Source organism: Lissotriton helveticus, chromosome 1_1 (assembly GCF_964261635.1).
Source record: "Lissotriton helveticus chromosome 1_1, aLisHel1.1, whole genome shotgun sequence".
NCBI lineage: Eukaryota > Metazoa > Chordata > Amphibia > Caudata > Salamandridae > Lissotriton > Lissotriton helveticus.
Window position 1 is genome coordinate 478,702,538 of NC_136057.1, and position 22,844 is coordinate 478,725,381.

The following is a 22,844-nucleotide window of genomic DNA, read 5'->3' on the forward strand; positions in this document are numbered from 1 at the left end:
AAGACAGCAACGCTGCGACTTTGGAACTAGCAAGGAGTAGTGAAGGAGGTTCAAGCAAGGGGGGTCTAGAAGTGTGTATGCCAGGACCATGGCATCCCCTCTTTGGAAAAGTAGCCTTAGTAGCATGGAGCCCATATAAAACGTCAACGTTCTTCCGTCGAAACAGAGTTTTTTGAAAATTGGAGACTACATTTAGCAGGGAACTATTGAGGGGATGCGATTGGGACTTTGCACTTTTGCCACTTCTGGAGAAGGCCAGAGGAGCCAGTGGGAAGGAAGAGACTACAGTCCCCAGAGCCCCCAGAGGCACCCGCACTAGGAGGTGATCATCTGTCGCGTCACTCCCGCTGTATCAGAGGCCCTTAAATCCGACACAGGACCCCCGCAGCGCGGGACTGCCTGTCAGGGGGTCAGAAAAGGCTGGGCTGGGCCTACCCTCTTTCTCTGTTGCCAAGAAATCATCACTGCTGGGATCTTTGATCGGTACGAACTTGAAGAATATGGTAGGGAGGCAGTGGGTCTCGTCTGGTTTGATTTTTATAAAACCGCATATAGCTATATCCATTCCATTGTGGCATTGTTAAAAGTTGACTCTGGGAGATCTGTATAAATAAGGGCCACAATGAATAAAAGAAAGAACCCCAAGGAAAAACAAGGAACTGATCATGTTGGGACCTTTGATGCCTTTCTAACAAGAGCAGAATCGGTCTTGGCGCATGAAATTGAACTCACGGAGAGAAGGCTTTCCTTGGACATCTTGATCATGCAAAAACGCTCCTCCTTAGGACAAGGGTATTTACTACCACTGACTGATTGAATACGAGCCAACTTGTAGGTGAATCTGGCTTTGTTGAAGTTTCAAATGTGGATCCATCTTTACCCCCTACTAACACCACAGATGGAGACCCCAATATTACCCACAAGCAATTAACGACCAACCAAATGGGAACAAATCATCCAGACTCAAACGCTAAAAAGAGAAAGAGGGGTGGTTCCGTAAAGCAAAGAACTACAAAACGGATCTGTAAGGAGAAAGATACTGGGGGTAACTACTCGGATTCAGGTCTTTCATTACAGTTAAGAGCTACTAGATGAACTGGACAAAACAAAATTGTTAACCATCGTGCTGTGGGGGCTTGTGACTCGGACTATGTGAAGAGATTAGAAAGTGTGAAGACTTTATGTATCAATGTAAGCTAACAAAACATTTTCTATCCTCACTTTATTTTTGGTTTATGTATCAATGTAAACTAACAAAACATTTTCTATCCTCACTTTATTTTTGGTCCCCACTTTCTGTTATGCCATCCGTACGCCTTCAATAGCTTCTGTACTTTACTGATATCAGTACTTTAACATTACTTTGTATTTTATTGCTGAAACTCATGTGTTGTACTCTTGTATTCTTTCTTTTTTTTGTCTTTTGTATTTTTGTACTATGATATTGTTTGTATTAATTTGTACTCAATAAAAAAGATTAGAAATAAAAAAAAGAAAGTGTGAAGACTGTTTTGCTGAACCCTGTACTGTAGAAATTGTCTCAAATAGAGGACAAATTAACAGCTCTGGAGACCTCTAATCTCAGAAATCACTCCCCCCCAATATCACTGCAATAACTGACGTAGCTAGATCTAATTCCCAGCTAAGCATAGACCCCTTTGTAATGTCTAATGTTGTCACCGATGGGATGGGAAACGCTGCCCAACAACAAACCACTGGGCTTTCTTCTGTTCCTACTGACTTTGTCCGCAATTCTGCTTCTGCTAATAACCCGAGAGCTAATGTATGTAAAACCCATGATAGGTCCCAAATGCAGATACAGCTACAAGGTAATCTTGAGAGTATTGGTCGCTCAAGGTTCAATAGTGAACAACAAATATCCGCTAGTACTACCATTACTCTCCCATGCCCTATTAGACCTATACCTGCAATTTGCCAGGAGAGAGGGCTACAGGGAGGGTTACAGTTTTTAGGTTTGAATAGAGGAGTTTCTCAGTATCAAGACGAATTTAGGAAGCCTAAGTTAACATTAGATCTCCCTCCAGCTGCCTGTCCCTATGTTATGGTTTTAGTTAATGTCCCAGAACTAAACTCCAATACATTAGAAAATATGGAGCAGCTTATAAATAAATCCCATCATTGGTTATCTAAATGTTTAGGTGAAAATCTAATGTTTATCGTAACATCATCATTGCAAGCAGGGTATCCTGGATAGGGGGAGCACCTAAAACTATCATAGGCGCTTGCATCGTAGTAAATGTTGATAGTTCCCATGTAGTGGGTGACCTATTATCAATTCTTCCCAACATGCCTTCATCTCATTCTGAAATATTTGTTTTACTTTGGGTTTCTTTTATAAACCTAATTCTATTCCTCAGCTGTTACAGTTGCCCCATTTTAGTCGGTAAATTATCTGAAGGCATCCCCGCCATCTATTCAACCAACCTCCCCCACTTCCTTTAAAAAATAGATTTGCCAAATTAGAAGGCCCTTTATGCCTGTGATTAACTGGATTCTCAGACTATGTTAACCAGTGGGAATGTTCCTGTAGATTTGCATAAAAGTTCTCCCTTGCCCATTACCACTTAGGTCACTTCTCCAGTGACCTTAGCCAGGCGCAAAAGCAGTCTTACTCTGTCCCAGTGCCTGAAATCTCGAGGGAACTCTACCGGTTTCATATCTGTCATGTCTTGGAACATTGCTGGTTATAACCAAAAAAGGTCTAATAATGAATGTCTCTCTTTGTTGACTTCTAGTGATATAGTGTGCTTTCAAGAGACCTGGGAAAGGGACCCAATATATCTGAATGGGTACCGCTCCTTTCACACTGCAGCTGTTCCGTCATCTACTGGTCGGGCTAAGGGCGGTCTTCCGACATTGTTCTCTAACACTTTACTGTTTAAGGCATTTTCGAATGATTCTCCTTAATATCATATTATTTTAATTGAACACTTTCTGGATTATTGCTGGCTTTTTATTAATTATTACAATAATAACTTTGGAAGAAACCAAGTAGCTGTGTTGGCTACGGTGGAAAAAGATGTTATTGAGCTACAGGATAAATCCAGTAAACCCTGTAATATAATCTGGCTTGGGGATTTTAATGCTCACCCTTGTGATAAGTTTAATGCATTAATTTGTGGAATATAGGATGAGGAAGGAGACTGTGCCCCCCATTTCTGTCATAATTAATATGGTAATACCCTAAACAGATTAGTAATGATAAATGAAGCAATCAATCACTGCATTTCTAAAGCGCGCTACATACCCGTGAGGGTCTCAAGGCACTGGGGGGGGGCATTGGTGGGGGGGCTGCTACTGATCGAAAAGCCAGGTCTTGAGAAGTCTTCTGAAGGCCAGCAGGTCCTGGGTCTGTCGTAGGCTGGTGGGGAGAGCGTTCCAGGTCTTGGCGGCGAGGTAGGAGAAGGATCTGCTGCCGGCGGAGGTTTTCCGGATACGGGGAACTGTGGCGAGGGCGAGGTTGGCAGAGCGGAGGCTGCGATTGGGGGGGTGGAAGCTGAGTCGGTCGTTGAGGTATGTAGGTCCTGTGTTGTGTAGTGCTTTGTGTGCGTGGATGAGGAGTTTGAAGGTGATCCTCTTGTTGACGGGGAGCCATAGTCAAATCTGCTGGTGATGAGGGCCTGGGTGAGGGTTTTCATCGTGTCGGGAGGGAACCATTTGAAGATCCTGCGAAGCATTCGGAACGTGTTGAAGCAGGACGCGGAGACGGCGTTGACTTGCTTGGTCATGGAGAGGGTGGAGTCGAGCATGAACCCCAGGTTGCATGCGTGGTCGGTGGGTTCCGGGGCTGTGCCTAGTGATGTGGGCTACCAGGTGTCGTCCCAGGCTGATGGCGTGGGCTCGAGGATGAGGACCTCCGTCTTGTCAGAATTCAGCTTCAGTCTGCTGTCCTTCATTCAGTTGGCGACGGCCTTCATTCCTCTGTGGAGGTTGGCTTTGGCGGTGTGGGGGTCTTCGGTGAGGGATATGATCAGATGGGTGTCGTCAGCGGAGGAGATGATGTTGAGGTTATGTTGTTGAGCGACGCAGGCGAGCGGTGACATGTAGATATTGAACAGCGCCGGGCTGTGGGAGGATCCCTGTGGGACGCCGCAGATGATCTCGGTGGTTTTTGATCGGAAGGGTGGGAGGCGGACGCTCTGGGTTCTGCCGGAGAGGAAGGATGTGGTCCAGGCCAGGGCCTTCTCTTGGATTCTGGCGTCATGGAGGCGTGCTGATAGGGTGCGGTGGCAGACCGCGTCGAAGGCTGCTGATAGGTCCAGGAGGATGAGGGCGGCTGTTTCTCCTTTGTCCATCAGGATTTTGATGTCATCGGTGGCGGCGATGAGGGCGGTCACGGTGCTGTGGTTGCTGCGGAAACCGGATTGGGAGGGGTCCAGGATGTTGTTGTCTTCGAGGTAGCGGGTTAGCTGTTTGTTGACAATCTTCTCTGTCACTTTTGCCGGGAACGGGAGCAGGGAGATGGGCCGGAAGTTCTTGAGGTCCTTGGGGTCCACCTTGGGTTTCTTCAGGAAGGCTTTGATCTCGGCATGCTTCCAGCTTTCCGGGAAGGTTGCTGTCTAGAAGGAGATGTTGATTGTTTTCCGTAGGTGGGGCGCGATGGTAGTTCTGGCTATGTTGAAAACATGGTGAGGGCAAGGGTCGGAAGGGGATCCGGAGTGTATGGAGTTCATGGTTTTGATGTTGTCTTCGTCGCTGACGGTGAACCAGGCGGTCAGGTGACTGGTGCGGGTGGAGGTTGCAGGGGTGGTGGTCTCGGTGGTGGGTGCGGGGGTGTCGGGGTTGAATCTGTCGTGGATGTCAGTGATCTTGCAGTGAAAGAAGGTGGCCAGGGAGTCGCACTGGTCCTGTGATGGTGGAATGTCGTTGGTGTTGGAGAGTTCTTTCACGATGCTGAAGAGCTCTTTGGCGTTGTGTGCGTTGTTGTCTAGGCGGTCCCTGAAGGTGGTCCTCTTGGCGGTCCTGATGAGTTGGTGGTGTCTGCATGTGGCGTTCTTGTGGGCTGTGTGGCTGTCTGGTGTTCGGTCATGGAGCCATTTCTTCTCCAGTTTCCGGCAGGTGCGCTTGGAGGCTTTTTTAAATGTTTCTGATAACATAACTGGTCAGTTTGAATGTACTTTTTAAAATAATTTTTCGTCTTCTACCCTTGATTATGTTTTGTTTTCGGATGCAATGATTGGCCTTTTCTCTCATTTTAAGTTCCTGTTTTATTCATTTAGTGACCATGCAGCAGTAACTTTTTGCATACAAAACACTAAGGAAATTGAGTGTCCTTATAAACTCCCTATAAATCCCGTGATTGCAAGAGAGAACGGTATTGTTTTACAGTGAGAAAAGGTGGACACAGGGAGTTTTTTGGCAAATTTAGCCACAAAACGTTATGGTGAAATAATCCGCTGTCTAGACTCGGATTTGCATGACAAAATGCTCCTGGATTTTGACTTAATTTTAACTGATCTCAAAAATAATTTAACCCGTGTCATCCGGAATGGCCAATCTAAAAAATATAGTTGGTTCAATAAAAATTGTGATACAACCCAAATAGTCTGCGACTATCTTTGAAGGCCAGACCGCAAGCTACATTACTGGTAAAAGGCTTGCGTCAAGCCTACAACAATGCAAGGACCACTAGGCAGAAGAATTTAAAAGAAGAATGGTGGGAAAACTTGCAGAAGACTGCTATACTAAAAAGTTGACAAGCTTTCTGGTCTTTGATTAATGCCCTGTTTCTAAAGCATGAGCAGGCTATGACTACTGATACTAATGTTGACAAAGAGGAATGGGTGGCACCCTTTGAAGCCCTCTTTGGAACGGATGATATGACAACCCCTCAATCTTTTCCCCATGCTTTGAAGATTGATGAGTCTCCTGTCAGCTTTACACTCACCGAAACAAAACATGGTTTAAATCAATGTAAACGAGCAAAGGCTCCGGGACCGGATGGAGTACCTATACATTTATTCTTAGATAATCAAGATCTATGGGCTCCACTTTTAACAAATGTTTTTAATAAAATTGCCCAATGAAAAGCACCACCATCGTGGAAAACAACTGTAATCGTTCCCATAAATAAAAAAGGGGATAGGTCGATCCCGAAAAACTATAGACCTATCTCCTTAATAGACTCTACTGCAAAGTTTATGGGCAGATTGATCTTAAATAGATTAGAGGATTGGGCACTGGAGAAGAATATTATTATCCCATGCCAATTTGGTTTTAGAATAGGGAAAGGAACAGTAGATCAGTGTCTGAACCTGAGTCTAATTATGGCAAAATACACAGCTGCAAAAAAAAGTCATCTCCATTTAGACTTCATGGATCTGTCCGCAGCCTTTGACTGTGTGGCACAGCCTAGACTGTGGGAGATCATGGAGGAGATGGGTTTTGACCTGAGGATTATTAATATTATTCGTGACCTGTATACAGGTGCTTCAGCATGTGTTCACTATGGGAGGTATGGTGAGTACACAAGGTCATTTAAAATTGCAAGAGGCGTGAAGCAGGGGTGCGTTCTCGCCCCCTTCCTATTCGCACTCTATACTAATGGTGTGGAATCTGCACTGTTGGGCTCTACACCAGATGTCCCTTATATTAACTCAGTACAAGTGCCAATTTTATTATATGCAGACAACGTCGTACTCTTAGCTCGTACTAGTAATGCACTGCGTTGTCTAGTACATGATAATACACAATTTATGTGTAATTTAAGCATGAAAGTGAATTATTCAAAGTCATTTATTTTAGTAGCAGGCTCAACATTTCAAAATTATCCACAAATTACTACTGAAGAGGAAAAATGGGGGTTGTCGATTCTTTTAACTATTTAGGAATTATGTTTGATTCTCAAACAAAATGGCAAAAGATGATCACTAATAGAAGAACTCAGATGGAAAAACACATTGGGGCTTTAACTAAGTTTATTAAAAAAAACTGGTTTGAAACCAATAGATTTAATAAAAACAGTGTACCAAGCCAAGACTGTATTTACTGCCACTTATGAGGCAGCTGTCTGGGGCATGAAAGACAGTACAAAACTGCAGACTATTGAAGCTAATTTCCTAAAAAGGGTCCTTTCGGTACCAAAGTCATGTGCTAACTACAAGTGTCACATGGAATGAGGTGCCCCTTATATAACTGAAAGCAGGAGGAGATCCCAGCAATTCCGTCGTCACCGATAAAAATATGGGAGACCATAGTTGATGAGATACAAACAAGCTTGGGCCATACCCAGCCACAATGCTCCAGGTCCAAAAAGAAAATAGCTGGAATCATCCGTCCAACCAAGGACATACGCGATACCAAACGCCTCATGCATAAGGAACTAGTAGTAAAGAAAAGAGGGGGCAGACAAACAGATGGGACATCGATTGCATCATTGAGGAAAGCCCTAAGAAAGAAATGGTGGGAACACAAAAATGCTCACATGGAGAGGGAATTGATCAAAGTTTTCTCCCTGCTCAAACAGAAGAATTCAGCAGGATTATGGAGACACATAAACCGGCTAAGCAGCAGAGGTGCTCAAAGAGAAAACGGGGTGGCAGAGCAAGGTTGGCTGGTCTACGTAAAGCAGCTATATTCAATTGCCCATGTAAACACATGCAGTACTGAAGATTCTAACTGTGGGATGGACTGTCTCCACCTACCAAGGGCAATGATCGAAGAAAAAAACTTCTAGCCCCCGAAATCCTCCTGAGGTTTTGCGAGACCAGGCAGAGATGCGCCGTACTCTGTCAGCCCAGATAAACCATGATATGGTTATTAAGATATTTAAGAACATGAAGAATGTTGGGGTCCCTGGACCAAACGGGATACCCGCCCAGGTTTTTAAAAAGGCTCCCGACTTTTGGGCATCTGTTCTTACTCCTCTTTACAACGATTCCTTAACAACAGCAATAACCCCCGACCCATGGAGGGGTTCCATATTAGTTCCAATTTTTAAAAAGGGAGATCGTTTAAAGCCATCGAATTATAGGCTCATCGCTCTTCTTGACCTAGAAGCCAAGGCCTACGCCCGCCTCATACTGAAGGACCTGGAGACATGGGCCGAAGGAAAAAGCATCATACCCTGCTATCAGACGGGCTTCAGACCACAAGCATCGACAATGGATAATATCCTGGCGTTAGCGCACCTAGCAACTGAAGCAATAATGAAGAAAAACCCTCCCCTCTTTTGTTGCTTAAGTGATTACAGCACAGCATTCGATAAAGTGGTACGAAATAGGCTATGGCTGAAACTAGAAAATTGGGGTGTTCCGCCAAACCTACTGAAGGCAATCAGATCACTTTATGATGGCACCTGGGTGAGGGTTAAAACCAGCGCTGGTACAGTGTCCCCTACAATAATAACAAACAACGGGCTGAAACAAGGATGCGTGCTGGCGCCCATCCTTTTTAACCTGTACACGGCCGATTTGGGGGATGCCTTGAAAGGCGCCAGCTTAGTAGCACCAAGATTAGTCAGCATGAGTCTGCCGGTCCTACAATATGCTGACGACACAGCTGTAATGGACCACACGAGGGTGGGCCTACAGAGAGCCCTAAATGCGTTGAACTAATTCAACAAAGATAACAACCTTCTAGTAAACCAAGGGAAAACTAAGGTCGTCATTTTTGGGAGCTATCATCTGAAAAAGAAAGCACAGTGGCGAATGGGAGATCTGCAGATCAGTACAGTGGCAGAGTATAACTACCTACGGGTTTAGTTTACGGAACGGGCCAATGCAAATGTCCATCTGAAACAGCAGTCGTCCAAGGTCAATAAAAGCAACTGAGCTTACATCTGATAAGCCCCACGGCCGGACCAATATTAACTGCCTTAAAAGCAAAATTGCCGCCAGCCATCAGCTATGGCCACCAGGCCTTTCCGGGAACGCAGGATGCCCTTCTCACCGCAATCCAAGCCAAAGCATATAAATCAGTCTTTTCTATCCCAAGGTCGGCAAGGAAGTCACGACTAAGATTGGAGCTAGGCCTGGTTAGGCCAGACTTGATGTGCCAAGGGGAGATTATAAAATCATACTTAAGGATTATAAGGGACCCAACAAACTCCCTAAGATACCAATTGAGAGCCATCTTCGAAGGGCCAAGTACAGCATGGCACACCAGTCTTGGCAAAGCACTCAAGATTTTAAAGATCGAGGAAAAGAGCATACCACTGCCAGAAATCCCACTAAATGCATGGAAAAAAACCATAAACAGACAAGTTATGAAAATTTCATTCGAACTGGACCTTAAATCCCTAGGCTATGGCCCCCAACTAGACCCGCTGAATAGTTCCTACATGGTAGGCAAAGCACAACCCTACCTGAATGAGGCCCTGACACCACAAGCCAGAACTAAAATCCTCTCTATTAGACTGTGTACTCTAGGAATCACTGAATTTAATCCCACATGGGCTTGTAATGGGGAAAATAAAAGCTACAGACTGTGCCCCTACAGAAGAGAATCCTCGCTTCGCCTTTTATGCTGCTGCCCCTCCCTTACGAATGAACGCTGTCGACTTCTCTGCCCAGTCTCCATCATCAAGGGAATCAAGACATGCCGCGAAGCATCAGCCTTGTGCTTTTCTAGAATAACCACGATGACCTTGGCGAGTCATTGGAAATTCATTCATCTGATTAGAAAGGCTTTAAAGGCAGCAAACGATCACAAACAAACCAGTGCCACCAGCGTGGTACAATAAGGGGATCAAGGCAGCCTCCCCTCAAATGAGCCATGATTCTATCCATCCACCCTAAAGAAATCGCACCACATCAATGGCTCGCTGTAGGAGAAAACCACCAAGGCCTACCAAGCTGTCTAAGAAATTTGGTGCAAGGACTTATGATAAAGACCCGGGGCTGACGGTCCGAGTGGGTGCAGCGGAGAGGGGATATATTACTTGAACAAAAAACTTTTTAACCAGCAGTCTTTATAGTTTTAATGTGATCATTGTTTTACTCACCAGTTTTAATCTTTCTTACTGTAATGATTTTAATTAATTGAACAGTTAATAAATTCATATCATATAACTGATATCATTGCAATGGCCCCTATCCTAATGTGGTACTCAATATGGCGATAGAAGTCCCTTGCTTTGACAAGGGAAATTATCAAAGATGTCCTGAAACTAGATGGAGTAGGTAATGTTGCTTGGCTAACTTATGTCGAAACAACACTGAAGGCGGCTGGGCTACATTACCTCTTTTTGGAACCTTCTAACTGCAGTTCTACATCCAAAATTGATCTAAAAGCTCGACTGCCTTCGAATCGCCGGATAAGAAGGGGGATTAAAAATATTAATCTCCCAACAGTTAAATCTTACTTGGCGTGCCCTATGTTAGAATTAACAAACTCAAACAGAACATATCTAACCTTCGTTACTAATCTGCAAAATAGGTACATCTTGGTGAGGTTTTCGATTAAATTTTATTCCGTTAATGGTGGTTATTCCTCGCAATGTTTATGTTGTTTCTGAACTTCAATTTTGCACATGTGATAATCAATCCATGCAGGATGATATACATTTTTTGTTTTTCTGTAAATTTTATTAAAATGAAAGCTAACGTTTCATTATCCCTATTATGCGAAAAATTAATTTTAAACGGTGTCGCATAGCTCTTTACTATCTCCATCTACTACCTGATCCTTTTATTTGTTTTTCTTTAGCATCCTTTTTATTATTGGCAGTAAAAAAGAGATCGATAACCCCCCAAAATTATATCCCAACAAATGAAATGATTTTATTTTATTGTTGTGTAAATGACATTGTGTTGGTGAAATAAAGTTATTCTGACCGACATTAGTGGATGACTCTAGATTATGCTTTTTGAACCCTGTTGCTCATACCTTCTGACATTTGAATGGGAAACCTTGCTCATGTATATATTTGTTTTTCAGCCTCTCAACCGAATTGATGTTGGCCTCTTGGATAAATGGATTGGCTCTACTACCGGTGAACTGACGCCCAAACTTCTGCGGCTGGTGCGCCGAGCTAAGCCTTCCTATCCATGGTACACAGACTCCCTCAAAGAGGTTAAGAGTGAGTGTAAACATATTGAAAGACAATGAAGGTTATCATATAACCTGTCAGCCAAAGCAGGATATAAACTGCTCTAAAAAATATCATAATTAGATCAAATTTACAAAGAAATCCTATTTTGATGACAGAATTATATAGCTGGCAACAAGTCAAGAGACATTTTTTAAATTGTGAAAACTTTCACAGGCCTGTATAGGGCATCAGGAGCCCACTGTGGAATGGTGTAAATAACTGGCTCACTATTTCCAGAACAAGATTATATTCAAGCTAGTTTTCTCCCTTCTATACAGCACTCCCTGAGGAACCCCCCCTTAATATTATGGGATCCAGTGCACCCCAGGATGGCCCGGGTCTGGATGTAGCAAAACCTGCTGCAATTTTGATTGTGAGCATGACATTCCAGTATTGGCAAGTTTTTATATTTTACTGAATAGTTACAAAAACAGGACACCTACACCTGGAGAACCGATAGTCTCAAGGATCAGTTCCATCCTCGAATCACTATCATAATTTAGAGATTCGACCTATGTCCAGTGGTGGAGAACACCCCTAACTACTTTAAGGATACGAAATACCTTTATAAGCTTCTGAGAGACATCCAGAATGATCCTAAAAGAAACCTACTGATAGGCCCAGACTATGTACCAGCCTACCCCAAGAAGAGTCCCTGAGAGTCTCTACACTAGCACCTAGGCATATCCCACTCTAAGACATTTGCCATGCAGAGCATTTGACTGAATTTGAGAAGGAATTTCGTTGAATTTGAGGGTACCAAGTACCTACATGTGTATAGTACTTAATTGGACACCACATTTGCCCAAAGCATTGCATGGCTGTATGTGCATCATTTCGAGATATCAAGAATCCTTACACACTGCAATTCCATCAGACAATATTTAAACTATGGAACAACTACATTGACAAATTATTGGTAATTTAGAATGGCGATGAAGTAACAACTAGGGAATTTGTAGCATTTGTGCACTGTACAGAAATAGAGACCCTTACAGTACTGGATGTAAAACTCTTCCATGGGAAAAGGGCTCTCAGAACAGATACACACCAAAGACCTACAGACAAAAACAACCTTCTCAAGCTAGACAGTTTTGACCCCACCTTTTATGCAAGAATCTACCAAACATGCAATTGCTGAGACTACATGACGACTGCACTTAAATGAGAGACTTTATTATACAAGCAGAAGCTCCCAGTAATAGGGTGAGCCAATTTAATTATCCAGAGTTGATCATTAAGAGGTCACTAAAGAAGGAGAAGAACAAATACATGGAAGTACTGACTCACCATGACCACCCTAAAGAAAAGAAGTAGAAACCTGTCTGGGTAACCACATATTATGTGAAGATGGCACTAAACAAAAACTGCCCGAGACAGACTACCAGTAGCCTCAAACTCAATACACAACTCTTTGAGCATAGACGAGAAAGGAACCTAAAGGATGATTACGTTCAACTGAGGAATCAGGAAAGGATAAAGGATATGAATCCCAAGTCAGCACTCTGGGACTTGGCACAAGTTATTGGTCACCATCCCTTGGGAACTGTAGGGTGTGCCATCTGACTAAAGCAACCAAAAATCTGGATTTGGCCTTGAATAAGGTGTTGGTCCAAGAGAGACACATGAATTAATACTAGACCCATGTGGTGTATCTCATTACTTCACCGTGTATTTGCAATACGAGGGCATGGCATGCATAAAAGTTACATTAGGAACTGGCGAACACAGCAGCAACCTGAAGTGCATCTTGACAGTGTTGGAGCAAATAGGGACCTCGACATCCACCTGACAACGGTGGATTTACAAATTATCTACCAATACAAAAGGACTATATGACAATTTCTCATGGTTAGGGATGGGTTGATACCTGATGCCCATGGCATCCATGGCAGTTACATGTTTCCCAATCACCCCCGATGAACATGGGGGAGCATACACTAGATGGACAACAGGGGGTAACACAACTTCCAAATGAGGGATGGTGCCTTATTTACCCTGGGAAATAGCAGTTACCATTTGCTCTTCTTTTACTAAGGGGCCTCATCTCGCTTTAAGTCACTTGCAACTAACACATTTTCAGTAATAGATAAAATCTATAACACACCTGATTTGCCTCTAGGAATAGAATAGGTCTGTCAGACAGTTTCCGTTCCCATCGTGCTTTAGCTGGAATAATGCTTTCATTATAACATGGTAGTGATAGAGTCTCAGTCCACACACATGATAGCTAGCAATACTAACTGGGCACAATCTGTATGGATGACCCTGTTAGCAAGGTCTCACCCCTTTTTCCCTGTTGAAGGCAACATTCTTTTTTTTCTTTGAGCTGAACCTCTTGCAATAAGGTGAATTATAGAGTAATAGCTACTCTCTTAATTTCCCAAATGTAGAGTGGCTACTGAATTTATTGTTTAACATGGCACTTTTGGAGTACAATATAAAGACAGAGTTCCAATATCACGGCAACAGACCAGCAGATATCAACAAGTCTGCCCCTCATCATGTCACCCCGTGATGACATCAGTTCTTAATATGAGCAGGTGGTTGCCTGTGGGCCCACTGGCGCTCATTTTTGAACACCTTTGTATCACAAAACAAAATCAGGTGGTTGTGAGATTTAAACGCATCTTTGCTTATGCATGAGGTACATTTTACTCAATAATCATGACCAAGATTTTACAAGACCATGTGGCAGGAGGACGATGCGATCCATGGGGAGCCCTAACAAGCTTTTGTGAAGTAGTCACACTGGGCTCCAGAATCCACTTCTTAACAAATAAAAATGACAGACACTCACAGAACAACATGAGCAATGCAGAAAAGCCTGTCCTGCTCCTTTGATTTGGTGAACGAGTACAAATCCATAATAACTTCGACAACTGATAAATCGGAATCAAAACCTTTTGTCGTGCCCCCTAAGAATTCCCCAAACCGTTGTCCTGAAGAGAACCACCAAAGAAAGTGTGGGTTCAAAACGCTTAGACCGGCATCAATAGGGGATCCTAGTTCAACCATTATCAATATGAACGTACAAATTCATTTGTCTAAAAAAACTATTGGAAGACCTATTTAGATACCTCTGGACCCTTTATTTCTTCCACTACTCAGAACACTTTCTGTGAATGTAATGCTCTGGTCTTGTAAAATCTTGGATTGGTGAAGATGCAATTTTAGCCTAATTCATGTGAAAAGTTTGTGTTATCACAATGTATATTTGATTTATCTTTCCATATTTCAAACGTGTTTCAAATATTTTTCACTGTATATCCGTCAAGTTGAATGTGGATTGCCCTTTCTTTTATCGAAAAAAATTTGAATGTTTAAAAAACTTTTGCATTCAATCATTACTAAAACAAATTTGCGGTCATGATTATTGAGTAAAATGTACCTCATGCATAAGTAAAGATGTGTTTAAATTTCACAACCACCTCTATACAATTGTCAAAGGCCCAAGGTGGTTGTAGGTAAGGGCGAAACCCCGCAATTCACGCACATTTTTAGACACCAGCACTTATCTTTCCTCATCAGACATTGACCTAGAGCAAAAGAGGGAAAAAGAACCAAAGGGACAGATAAAGACGAAGAGTATTATGGAAATAACTGTCAGAAAGGGAGAAAGCAGGAACCTGCAACTTTAAGATAAAGGGGCAGTGTTTTTCCTTGGAATTTGTCATACCAAGCCATGGCTTCTGAGCAAAATTTTGGACACTGGCACTTGTTCTTTGAAAAATTAGGTACTGGATAATGATGGGCGTAGTACAAAAAAACTCTGCGGAGTTCCGCGAGGGGCGTAGTGCAGTTTGCGCTGGTACTTCTGCCGCTCGGGTAGAAATTCAACCCGAGCAACAGCTCGCATTCGCGAACGGTGGGAGCGGGGAAAAAACTCCACTGCACTGTGCGAAGTGGAGTTTAGCTCCGCAGAGCGCGGAGTGCAGAAAACGCAGCAAACTCCGCAAATGGAGTGGAGTTCACCGCCCAGGCCTATTGACATGTACAGTCTCTCAAAGCATACGCAAATATCAGGTCCCAACTGAGAGTTTCAAAGAGTCAGAAGTTACATTCATCAAAAAAATAGGCTGAAATCGCCTAAGGATAAAACCATAATAATATTTATCTGTGGGAACTCTTGGCAAACTAAAAACAAAGGTGATGGGATGAGACCATTAATTGTGCCTCTGCATCCAGACCATCCAGAAGCGGAGGCACAATAATGCTTTCATTGCATCTCCTTTGTTTTTTAGCTTGCCAAGAGTGCCCCTGAATAAATATTATTAGGGTATCACCCTTAGGCGATTTTAACTTTTTTTAGGATGCCCAGGGGAATCAGTTCCATCCTCGAATCACTATCATATCTGTCTATTGGGAGACATATTGTTAATTTACAGTGGGCTTAATTGCCTACCATTGGTTGGCTTCATTGTAACTTTCATGTGCTTGCTTCTTAATTATTAGTGTGTGGCCTTTCCTTCCAATTATTGTGTTTGTCCCTCCCCTGGAGCATGGATATATTACTTCCACCACACGCATTTCAAGCACTACTGTTTTCTCTTTGTTTAAGCACACCAAAAAGACAAAAATCCAATATAGGGAACCGGAGATATGAATTTTTCAAGATTAACCACTTTATAGTTCTTAAAATATATAGCGCAACTCTGGGACATCTGGTCGTGCTGGACTGGGACAAAATCAATGTTTCAGGACGACCGCGATGGTCAAGCTGATTACCTTCAGCCGCGACCCAGCCAGAATATCAGGTTTGTCCTGCTGAAAGCTACAGAGCTCAAGGCTTCCAGGATTTGACCTGGCCTTGCGGAAAGTCAAGCCGGCAAGCCCTCTATGAATCCGGCTTGCCAAGGCAGGTCGAGTGACATCGGAAGAAAAAGCTCCAGAAAAGTTTCTAAATGTGAAGGTAAAATTTTGACCGGGCCTCCTTCTTAGTGTATCCGACCAGGGCTCCATCACGGTTTCCCTGAAACTTTGACTTTGTCCCCATCAAACGGGACCAGATGTGCCAGAGTGACGCTATATGTAAATTGGTTAATCTTTAAAATTTAGTGTCTCTGGTTCCCTACATTGGATTTTTTTCATTTTGGTGTCTATTTGTCCATAAAAATATTTACTATTTGTATAAATTGGTATGGGATTGTTATTGTGTGTTGTGTCTTACTTATTTGATGTATTGGTGTTTTTACATGCTTTACCCTCTGGTTTCCTAATTTAGGCCTGACTGCTCATTGTCAGCTACCAAGGGTTGACCAAGGGACTAATTTACTGAGACCTTTAATGGCCCCTATACCGTGTTAGTGGCCTTATTACTAGTGGTAGGACCATACTTACCCCTTCCAATAACCCACTTTCCAACACTGCCTTTCACCCATTTGCTACACCCACATGTGCTCTAGGTGATACTTTCCACAACTCATGCACTTTGTGTTGCTTCCATCACCCATGTCCCCTGTTTTGCTTGCTTCTCACACCCCCATATTGTTTCTGTCCTGTTCCGCATGTTGCTTTCACCCCACTCATGCCCCTCTTTGCTTATGCCCCTCAATGCTTTTGACTACCTGAGTTGCTTCACCCGGTGAAAAAAATAAGCTTTTGCACATTTCCTTTATGTTTACTTACCAGTCCAACATGAATTGTTACCTAAAACTAAAAGAAAAAGTGGCTGCTTCATTTCCTAGGTGTGTACTTGTATGGTGCCTGCGTCTACAACATGAGGCAGCTGGCCATAAAAAAAAACATTTTTTTAATTAAAATAATTATTTTAGCCATACTGCACAGCATTGGTGATAAAGTGTAGAAAGGCTAAAGAAAATTGGCAAAACCAATAGGCCCAAAGGTGAGACCTATTGGGTTTGCGAGAGCTTAGTTTTGAAAATCTGGTCACTCTACAGTAAAGGAATGACTGAAGACAAAGCCCATGATGTCGCCACCCCTACACCCAGGGCACAAGTCCTAAACAAAGAAGTGGTGGGACTAATCTAGTTAATCAGAACGCAAGGGCATCACGGCACGTGACATCATGGCATGTGACATCGCAGTGTGTGACTTTGCGGCACGTGACATCACAGTGTGCGACCTCATGCCTCGTGACATCAAAGCATGTGACATCACAGGAAGTGGCATCATAAGAAGTGAGATCATATTTTAAACCCTCACATAAATGTGTAGTAGGTCTGTCATGAGTGCATTTGAGCACATTATCAGTATACATGCAAACCTTCCTGATTTATGCAGAAGATTCAACTTTTGTAAGCTACACATAAAACAACGTTGCCTTTTGTCAGCATAAACATTCTCTACCCCTATTTTGCATTGCTAGAAAAAAATGTGTGTCTTTCTTTTAGATCAGTCACGTTGGACATACTACTAGAGGAAATGTCAAACTTCGAAAACAACTTTGCAGAAAGTCTTAACGTGCACACTGTCTGAGTGTCCATGGAACTAGCACACATTAACTAGAGACGTTTTAAGGCATGGGCAAAGTGGCCAGTTGCCTCAGGGAAGTGAGCTTTCCCTCTCTTTGAACGCTCTATTGCAGCGTTTCCTAAACTGTGGTCCGTGGACTCCCAGGGGTCCGTGAGATATTCCCAGGGGGTCCGCAGGACTCGAGTGCCTGTAGTCGTAGTGAAAAATTAAACGCCCATGCGTCCTCACAGCACACAAGCGCTGTGAATGTTGGGGAAACGAGTGGAACAGAAGGCAAAAGGGGCACAAAAACAAGGAAAAAACAAGTAGCACAGAAGGCATAAGGGCACAAAAAACGAGTGGAACAGAGGGAAGAAGGGCACAAAAAACGAGTGGAACAGAGGGCAGAAGGGCACAAAAAACGAGTGGAACAGAGGGCAGAAGGACACAAAAAACGAGGGAAAAACGAGTGGAACAGTGGGCCGAAAGACACAAAAAACGAGTGGAACAGAGGGCAGAAGGGCACAAAAAACAAGGGGAAAACGAGTGGAACCGAGGGCAGAAAGGCACAAAAAAATAGGGAAGAACAAGTGGCACAGAGGGCAGAAAGGCACAAACAACAAGGGGAAAACGAGTGGCACAGAGGGCAGAAAGGCACAAAAAACGAGGGGAAAATGAGTGGAACAGAGGGCAGAAAGGCAATAAAAACTAGTGGAACAGAGGGCCGAAAGGCACAAAAAACGAGTGGAACAGAGGGCAGAAAGGCACAAAAAAGGCGGGAAAAACTAGTGGAACAGAGGGCAGAAAGGCACTAAAAGCGAGTGGAACAGAGGGCAGAAAGGCACAAAAAACGAGGGGAACAGAGGGCAGAAAGGCACAAAAAACAAGGGAAAAACGAGTGGAAAAGAAGGCAAAAGGGGCACAAAAACAAGGAAAAAACGAGTGGCACAGAGGGCAGACGGGCACAAAAAACAAGTGGCACAGAGGCACAATACAGAATACAGAAATATAGGGGCAGCTAAGAACAGAAGGCAGAACAGGCAGAGAGGTACAGGGGCAGTGAGGGGAACAGAAGGGAAAACCGGGCAGAGACATGGGGCAGCGTGGGGTACAGAAGGAAAGACCGGGCAGAGAGAGCACGGGGACAGCGACGGGAACAGAGGGACGAAAAAGGGGCACGGACCACATACAGGCAGCGGGGGAAGACAGACAACAGCAGTCAAAGACACAACAATGAAAATACAGGCAATACAATAAAAGCAATAAAGCGTTGAAAGGCACATGTGTATAGGTTACCGTTACTTGGCAGGCAGGTAAAAATAGATGCAGCCAGGATCAGCAGTAGGATTTTCGTGCTGCTGTCTGATTTCTCACTTTCCACAAGCCCTTGGGTGAATTATGTGTGCTGTCAAGCTTTCATATTCAGACATATCGAGCTCTTATTCTGTGTAGCCTTTGCAGTTTGTTGTTGCAAGGGACGGGCAGTGGGCATCCTAACAGGAGAGGGTTATGTCAGGTGCCATGCGAGGCCTCTCTGAAATATGCCTTAACTGCACTGCTCACCCCTTGGTGGTAAAATTTTGTTCTGCTGTCTGTGACTAAAGATTATGTCTAACAGGGGTTTATGGTAATTGGCATACCATTGTTCCATGATCTTGCTGAAACAATATGCCTCCTGTGCAGATACCTTCCTGCCTTCTCTTGCACTTCTATGAAGAACCCCTAATATAGCCCTTGAATTTGCTCTGTACACTGGACTCATCGCTTTGTGCACTATCTTGTTAGAATTTTCACAATATTCGTTACTCCTTGGGGCATGTCTTTATTATAAAATGCTTCATAATTGTATAAAATGTTAGACCTTCTTAAACTGTGAATAGGTAAAAATGCTAATAATTCACAATCATTCAACCTGTTGCTGTAAGGAAGGGTCACCACTCCAAGGCTATGGAATGAGAATGTAGAGGTGCTGCTATGGCTGAGAGCAGGAGACTTGTGCCACTAAATAATACACTGCTGTTTGTATACATGTCCATGCCAATAGACCCAATTCAGGCTGTCTCCCTCTTGAAATTGCCTCAGCTTCAAAAGGCGTTTTTAAAAAGAAATTTAAATTGTACAAATTGCTTGGGGGTCCCCGGCTTCCAGTAGTGATTCAGTGGAGGTGCTCAGGAGTCAAAAGTTTGGGAACCACTGCTCTATTGCATTTTTCTATCTAACCCTTTCTCCAACCTGCTGCCTACCTCTACTTCTGTCTCTCTTCCTAATGTCACGTTAAAGATTTATGGGGTCCCGGGCAAGACATATTTCAACTTTTTTGTGTGATCCTGTTAAAAGTTTTAGGATATAAACTAGTATTGTATGACAACATACGGGCTTGGATAAGCAGGAAATAAAAGGCATTTGTCACTTTACACATGGGAATCAGTAAAATATACTCACTCTTAAGTGGGTGATAAACCTAAAGCAACGAAACAACATCCCCGCTGCACACCTGGCATTGAAAGAGGCTGGCCTCTCCCACGACTGTACTGGTATTAATTAGAAATGGTAGTTCATTTGTCAGACGCTGTGTGCGTCAGAGATCACTGTGCTATGTCAACAAAAACACACACAACCACGGGCGGTGTATTCGCGCACTGAAATGTGGGCAAATGTTTACCATATCCCACGTAATTTTCTGGATGCGTAAAGCGCCACAATTCGCTCACGCGTCCTGTCATTCAGGCAGGTTCACGCCGGCGCCTCTTACCTGTCCCGCCGGTGCCCACTGGCCCATGACTGCACTTCTGCTCAGAACTATGCCCACATGTCATCCTTGCTTCGAAGATCCGAGATAATCCTTCAGGCTCCTCGCAGTCACTGACAGACACCCACCCGCCTCTCTCTGACAGACACCCGCCTCTCTCTTCGACAACAAGGAAAGTCCTGGCAGAGGCTGCTATTGTGCGCAGAGACCTCGCAGGTCCCAGACCTGCTGAAGAGCGCGCGCCGCTCTCCCGGGAGACGCCACGCGCACACGCAGCTTCCACAGCTGGGCACGCACGACGGCTGCCCTTGGAGATGAGAGAGCCGGTGATACACACACTACAAGTTTACAGGATGCTTTCTAGTGGAATAACCTAAGGTACTACTTCACTGGGAGGGGGGTGTACACATCTTTTTCATGGAGGTAAAAAGTATCTAGTAGAGACGCTGCCTCTGAGCACGTTGTATGGATTTCTCTTCCTATGACGTTGCGTCGTTGCATGTAAGGTTTTTTCCGTGTTCCTTTTGTTGCTGTTTACTCACTGGCTGCTATTTGGACACAATACATATTGTATATCTTTATACGCAAGTGTCGTCTTTTTGTTGGACTTCAATGTCAATGAGAGGTGTGAGTAGCCTGACGCTTTGTGTATTTTAATTTGCTGGTGTCCCAATGTACTGCACGGAGCATGAGAGCTGCTGATAGTTCCGCTCAAAATGGGGAAGTAATAAAATATGGAAATTGCAGCCGGCTGTGATTCAAAATGTGTATTAAGCATCCGCAACAATATCAAGACACAGGCTGCCACCGACATCTGTAAAACGAGCAACTTTTATCCTGGTGTTAAAAACCACAACAAAGAGGATCTAAGAAAGTGCAATCGTCCAAACACCTCAGTATATTGCTTGGGTAAAACGAAATCCTACAACAGTATGAAAAACGTTAGCAAAGAATGTGGAAGAAACGAATGGGTCGTTTTCAGTATGAAGGCCCGCTTGCCACACCACCAGCGTAGTGGAGTCACTGCCTCAGCCACAACTCCAGCAAGCAGGCCTCCATATCAGGAGATACACACTGATATGGTGGCTTTTGTCTTCACAAGGAGGCTCCAGCCTACATAGCAAGACACCATTTGGGGGACACATGATTGTGGGGGCAGACTTCCCATACTATGAAGGAATGGTCGTACTGCTGTCATGAAAGTGGGTTCTGGAAATGAATACTCAAAAGTATGGGAACATACATCATTTCATGCTACAAATGTTTACATAGCTCACATCAGATGTTTCCAGTGGCTTCCTGCAACCTCTCCAATCACTAATCATTATTTTCAGTAAATTAAATTAAGAACATTTCTGAAGTTTAAATCTAAAAAGAACCTGTCAATGTACAAAAAATATTATTTTTTATTATATATTTAAATATTTTAAAAGTGAGATATAAAACGAATTAAAAATGATGCAGACGCCCCCTGCACAAATTAGGTTGGAGTTAGGCCTAGTAAAACAAACCTTGGGCCGGTAGGCGGACTTCGTGAACTACTGTCACGGCTTCAAACTTGCAAGGGAGTGCTCTCTAGGCCATCACCTCTGGTTGGAAAACAAGGCAGGACCTTTCAGCTATGAGAGCCTTTTTACACCAGTGTATAACCCTTGGCCTTTTGTCTGCCTTGGACCTTAATCTGTTCCGAAATAAACTAAAATGGATAACAAAACAGAACACCAAAGTCCTTTCTCTTCTGAAAAGAAGCAATACTTGTCAAGGCGGAGCCACGGATGCCTAACACTCAGCAGCTACACAAAGGTGTACCCCCAAGGCTAAGTAGCGGTTCCCCACGGGAATCATATAAAGGACAGTACTTAAAATACAGACTGGGGGTATTGCCTGTATTAACGCATTATCATCCTTGGAGAGGAAGGGTAGGCCAAGGAATCTGTAGGCTAAGCGGACAAGGCCCTGAAGACATTATTCATGCATTGTGCCTTTGCAAAGCCACCTTGGAAAATCAGTGTAAACTCCCATGCAAGAAATTCAATACTAGAAGGATAAGGACATGTAGATGGGTGGTAGCATCATGGTTTATCCCACTGATATAAGACTGAATTGTACGCTGGTGAAATTGTATCAGTTGGTGGTGAAAAGGGTACTGGCTAAAGGATGGAAGGACGCTGCCAAAGCCCAGTGAGCAGTATTTTGTATTATTGTATTGTAACCACGCACCTGATTTGCCCGGTCATAGCCATGTACTTGAACACATTTAAGCTATTTTAATGTTTTGTAATTAATATGTTTTATTGTATTGAGAGGACATGTATTGGAATAGTTTTAGGTAATACAAAAATAAACATATTATTAAAAAAGTAATGTATTTATTTTCAATGAATATAAATGTTAAACTAATGTTGAAATTTAAAAATAGTTCATAAAAAATTATAAAACAAAAAATCTACTGTTTCATTTATACACAATTTTTAACATTAAATAAAATGTATTTAGATTTTTAAATATTAATAAAAATCCCATTTATTTTAATATTAATACCTGGGAGGTTTTATTTTAAGTCTCGGCCTTCATGATTTTCAATGGAAGGGTTTTTGCAGTACACGTTGTTGGCCATGTGTGGCACTG

General features: G+C 43.3%; 1 protein-coding gene across 3 annotated transcripts in view; it reads right to left on the reverse strand.

The window, feature by feature from the left end:
• The window catches only part of PTPRR (protein tyrosine phosphatase receptor type R), a 962,385-nt gene that overhangs the window by 564,514 nt on the left and 375,027 nt on the right, over positions 1-22,844 (reverse strand). Inside the window, exon 1 of one of the 3 annotated variants that reach the window (XM_078673921.1) lies at positions 20,220-20,310. The exons of the other annotated variants lie outside the window; for them this stretch is intronic. Within the exon in view, the coding sequence (XP_078530047.1) occupies positions 20,220-20,246 (27 nt within the window). The 5' untranslated portion in view covers positions 20,247-20,310. Of the gene's footprint in view, positions 1-20,219; positions 20,311-22,844 lie in introns of those variants that run through there. 3 annotated transcript variants of the gene reach the window in all.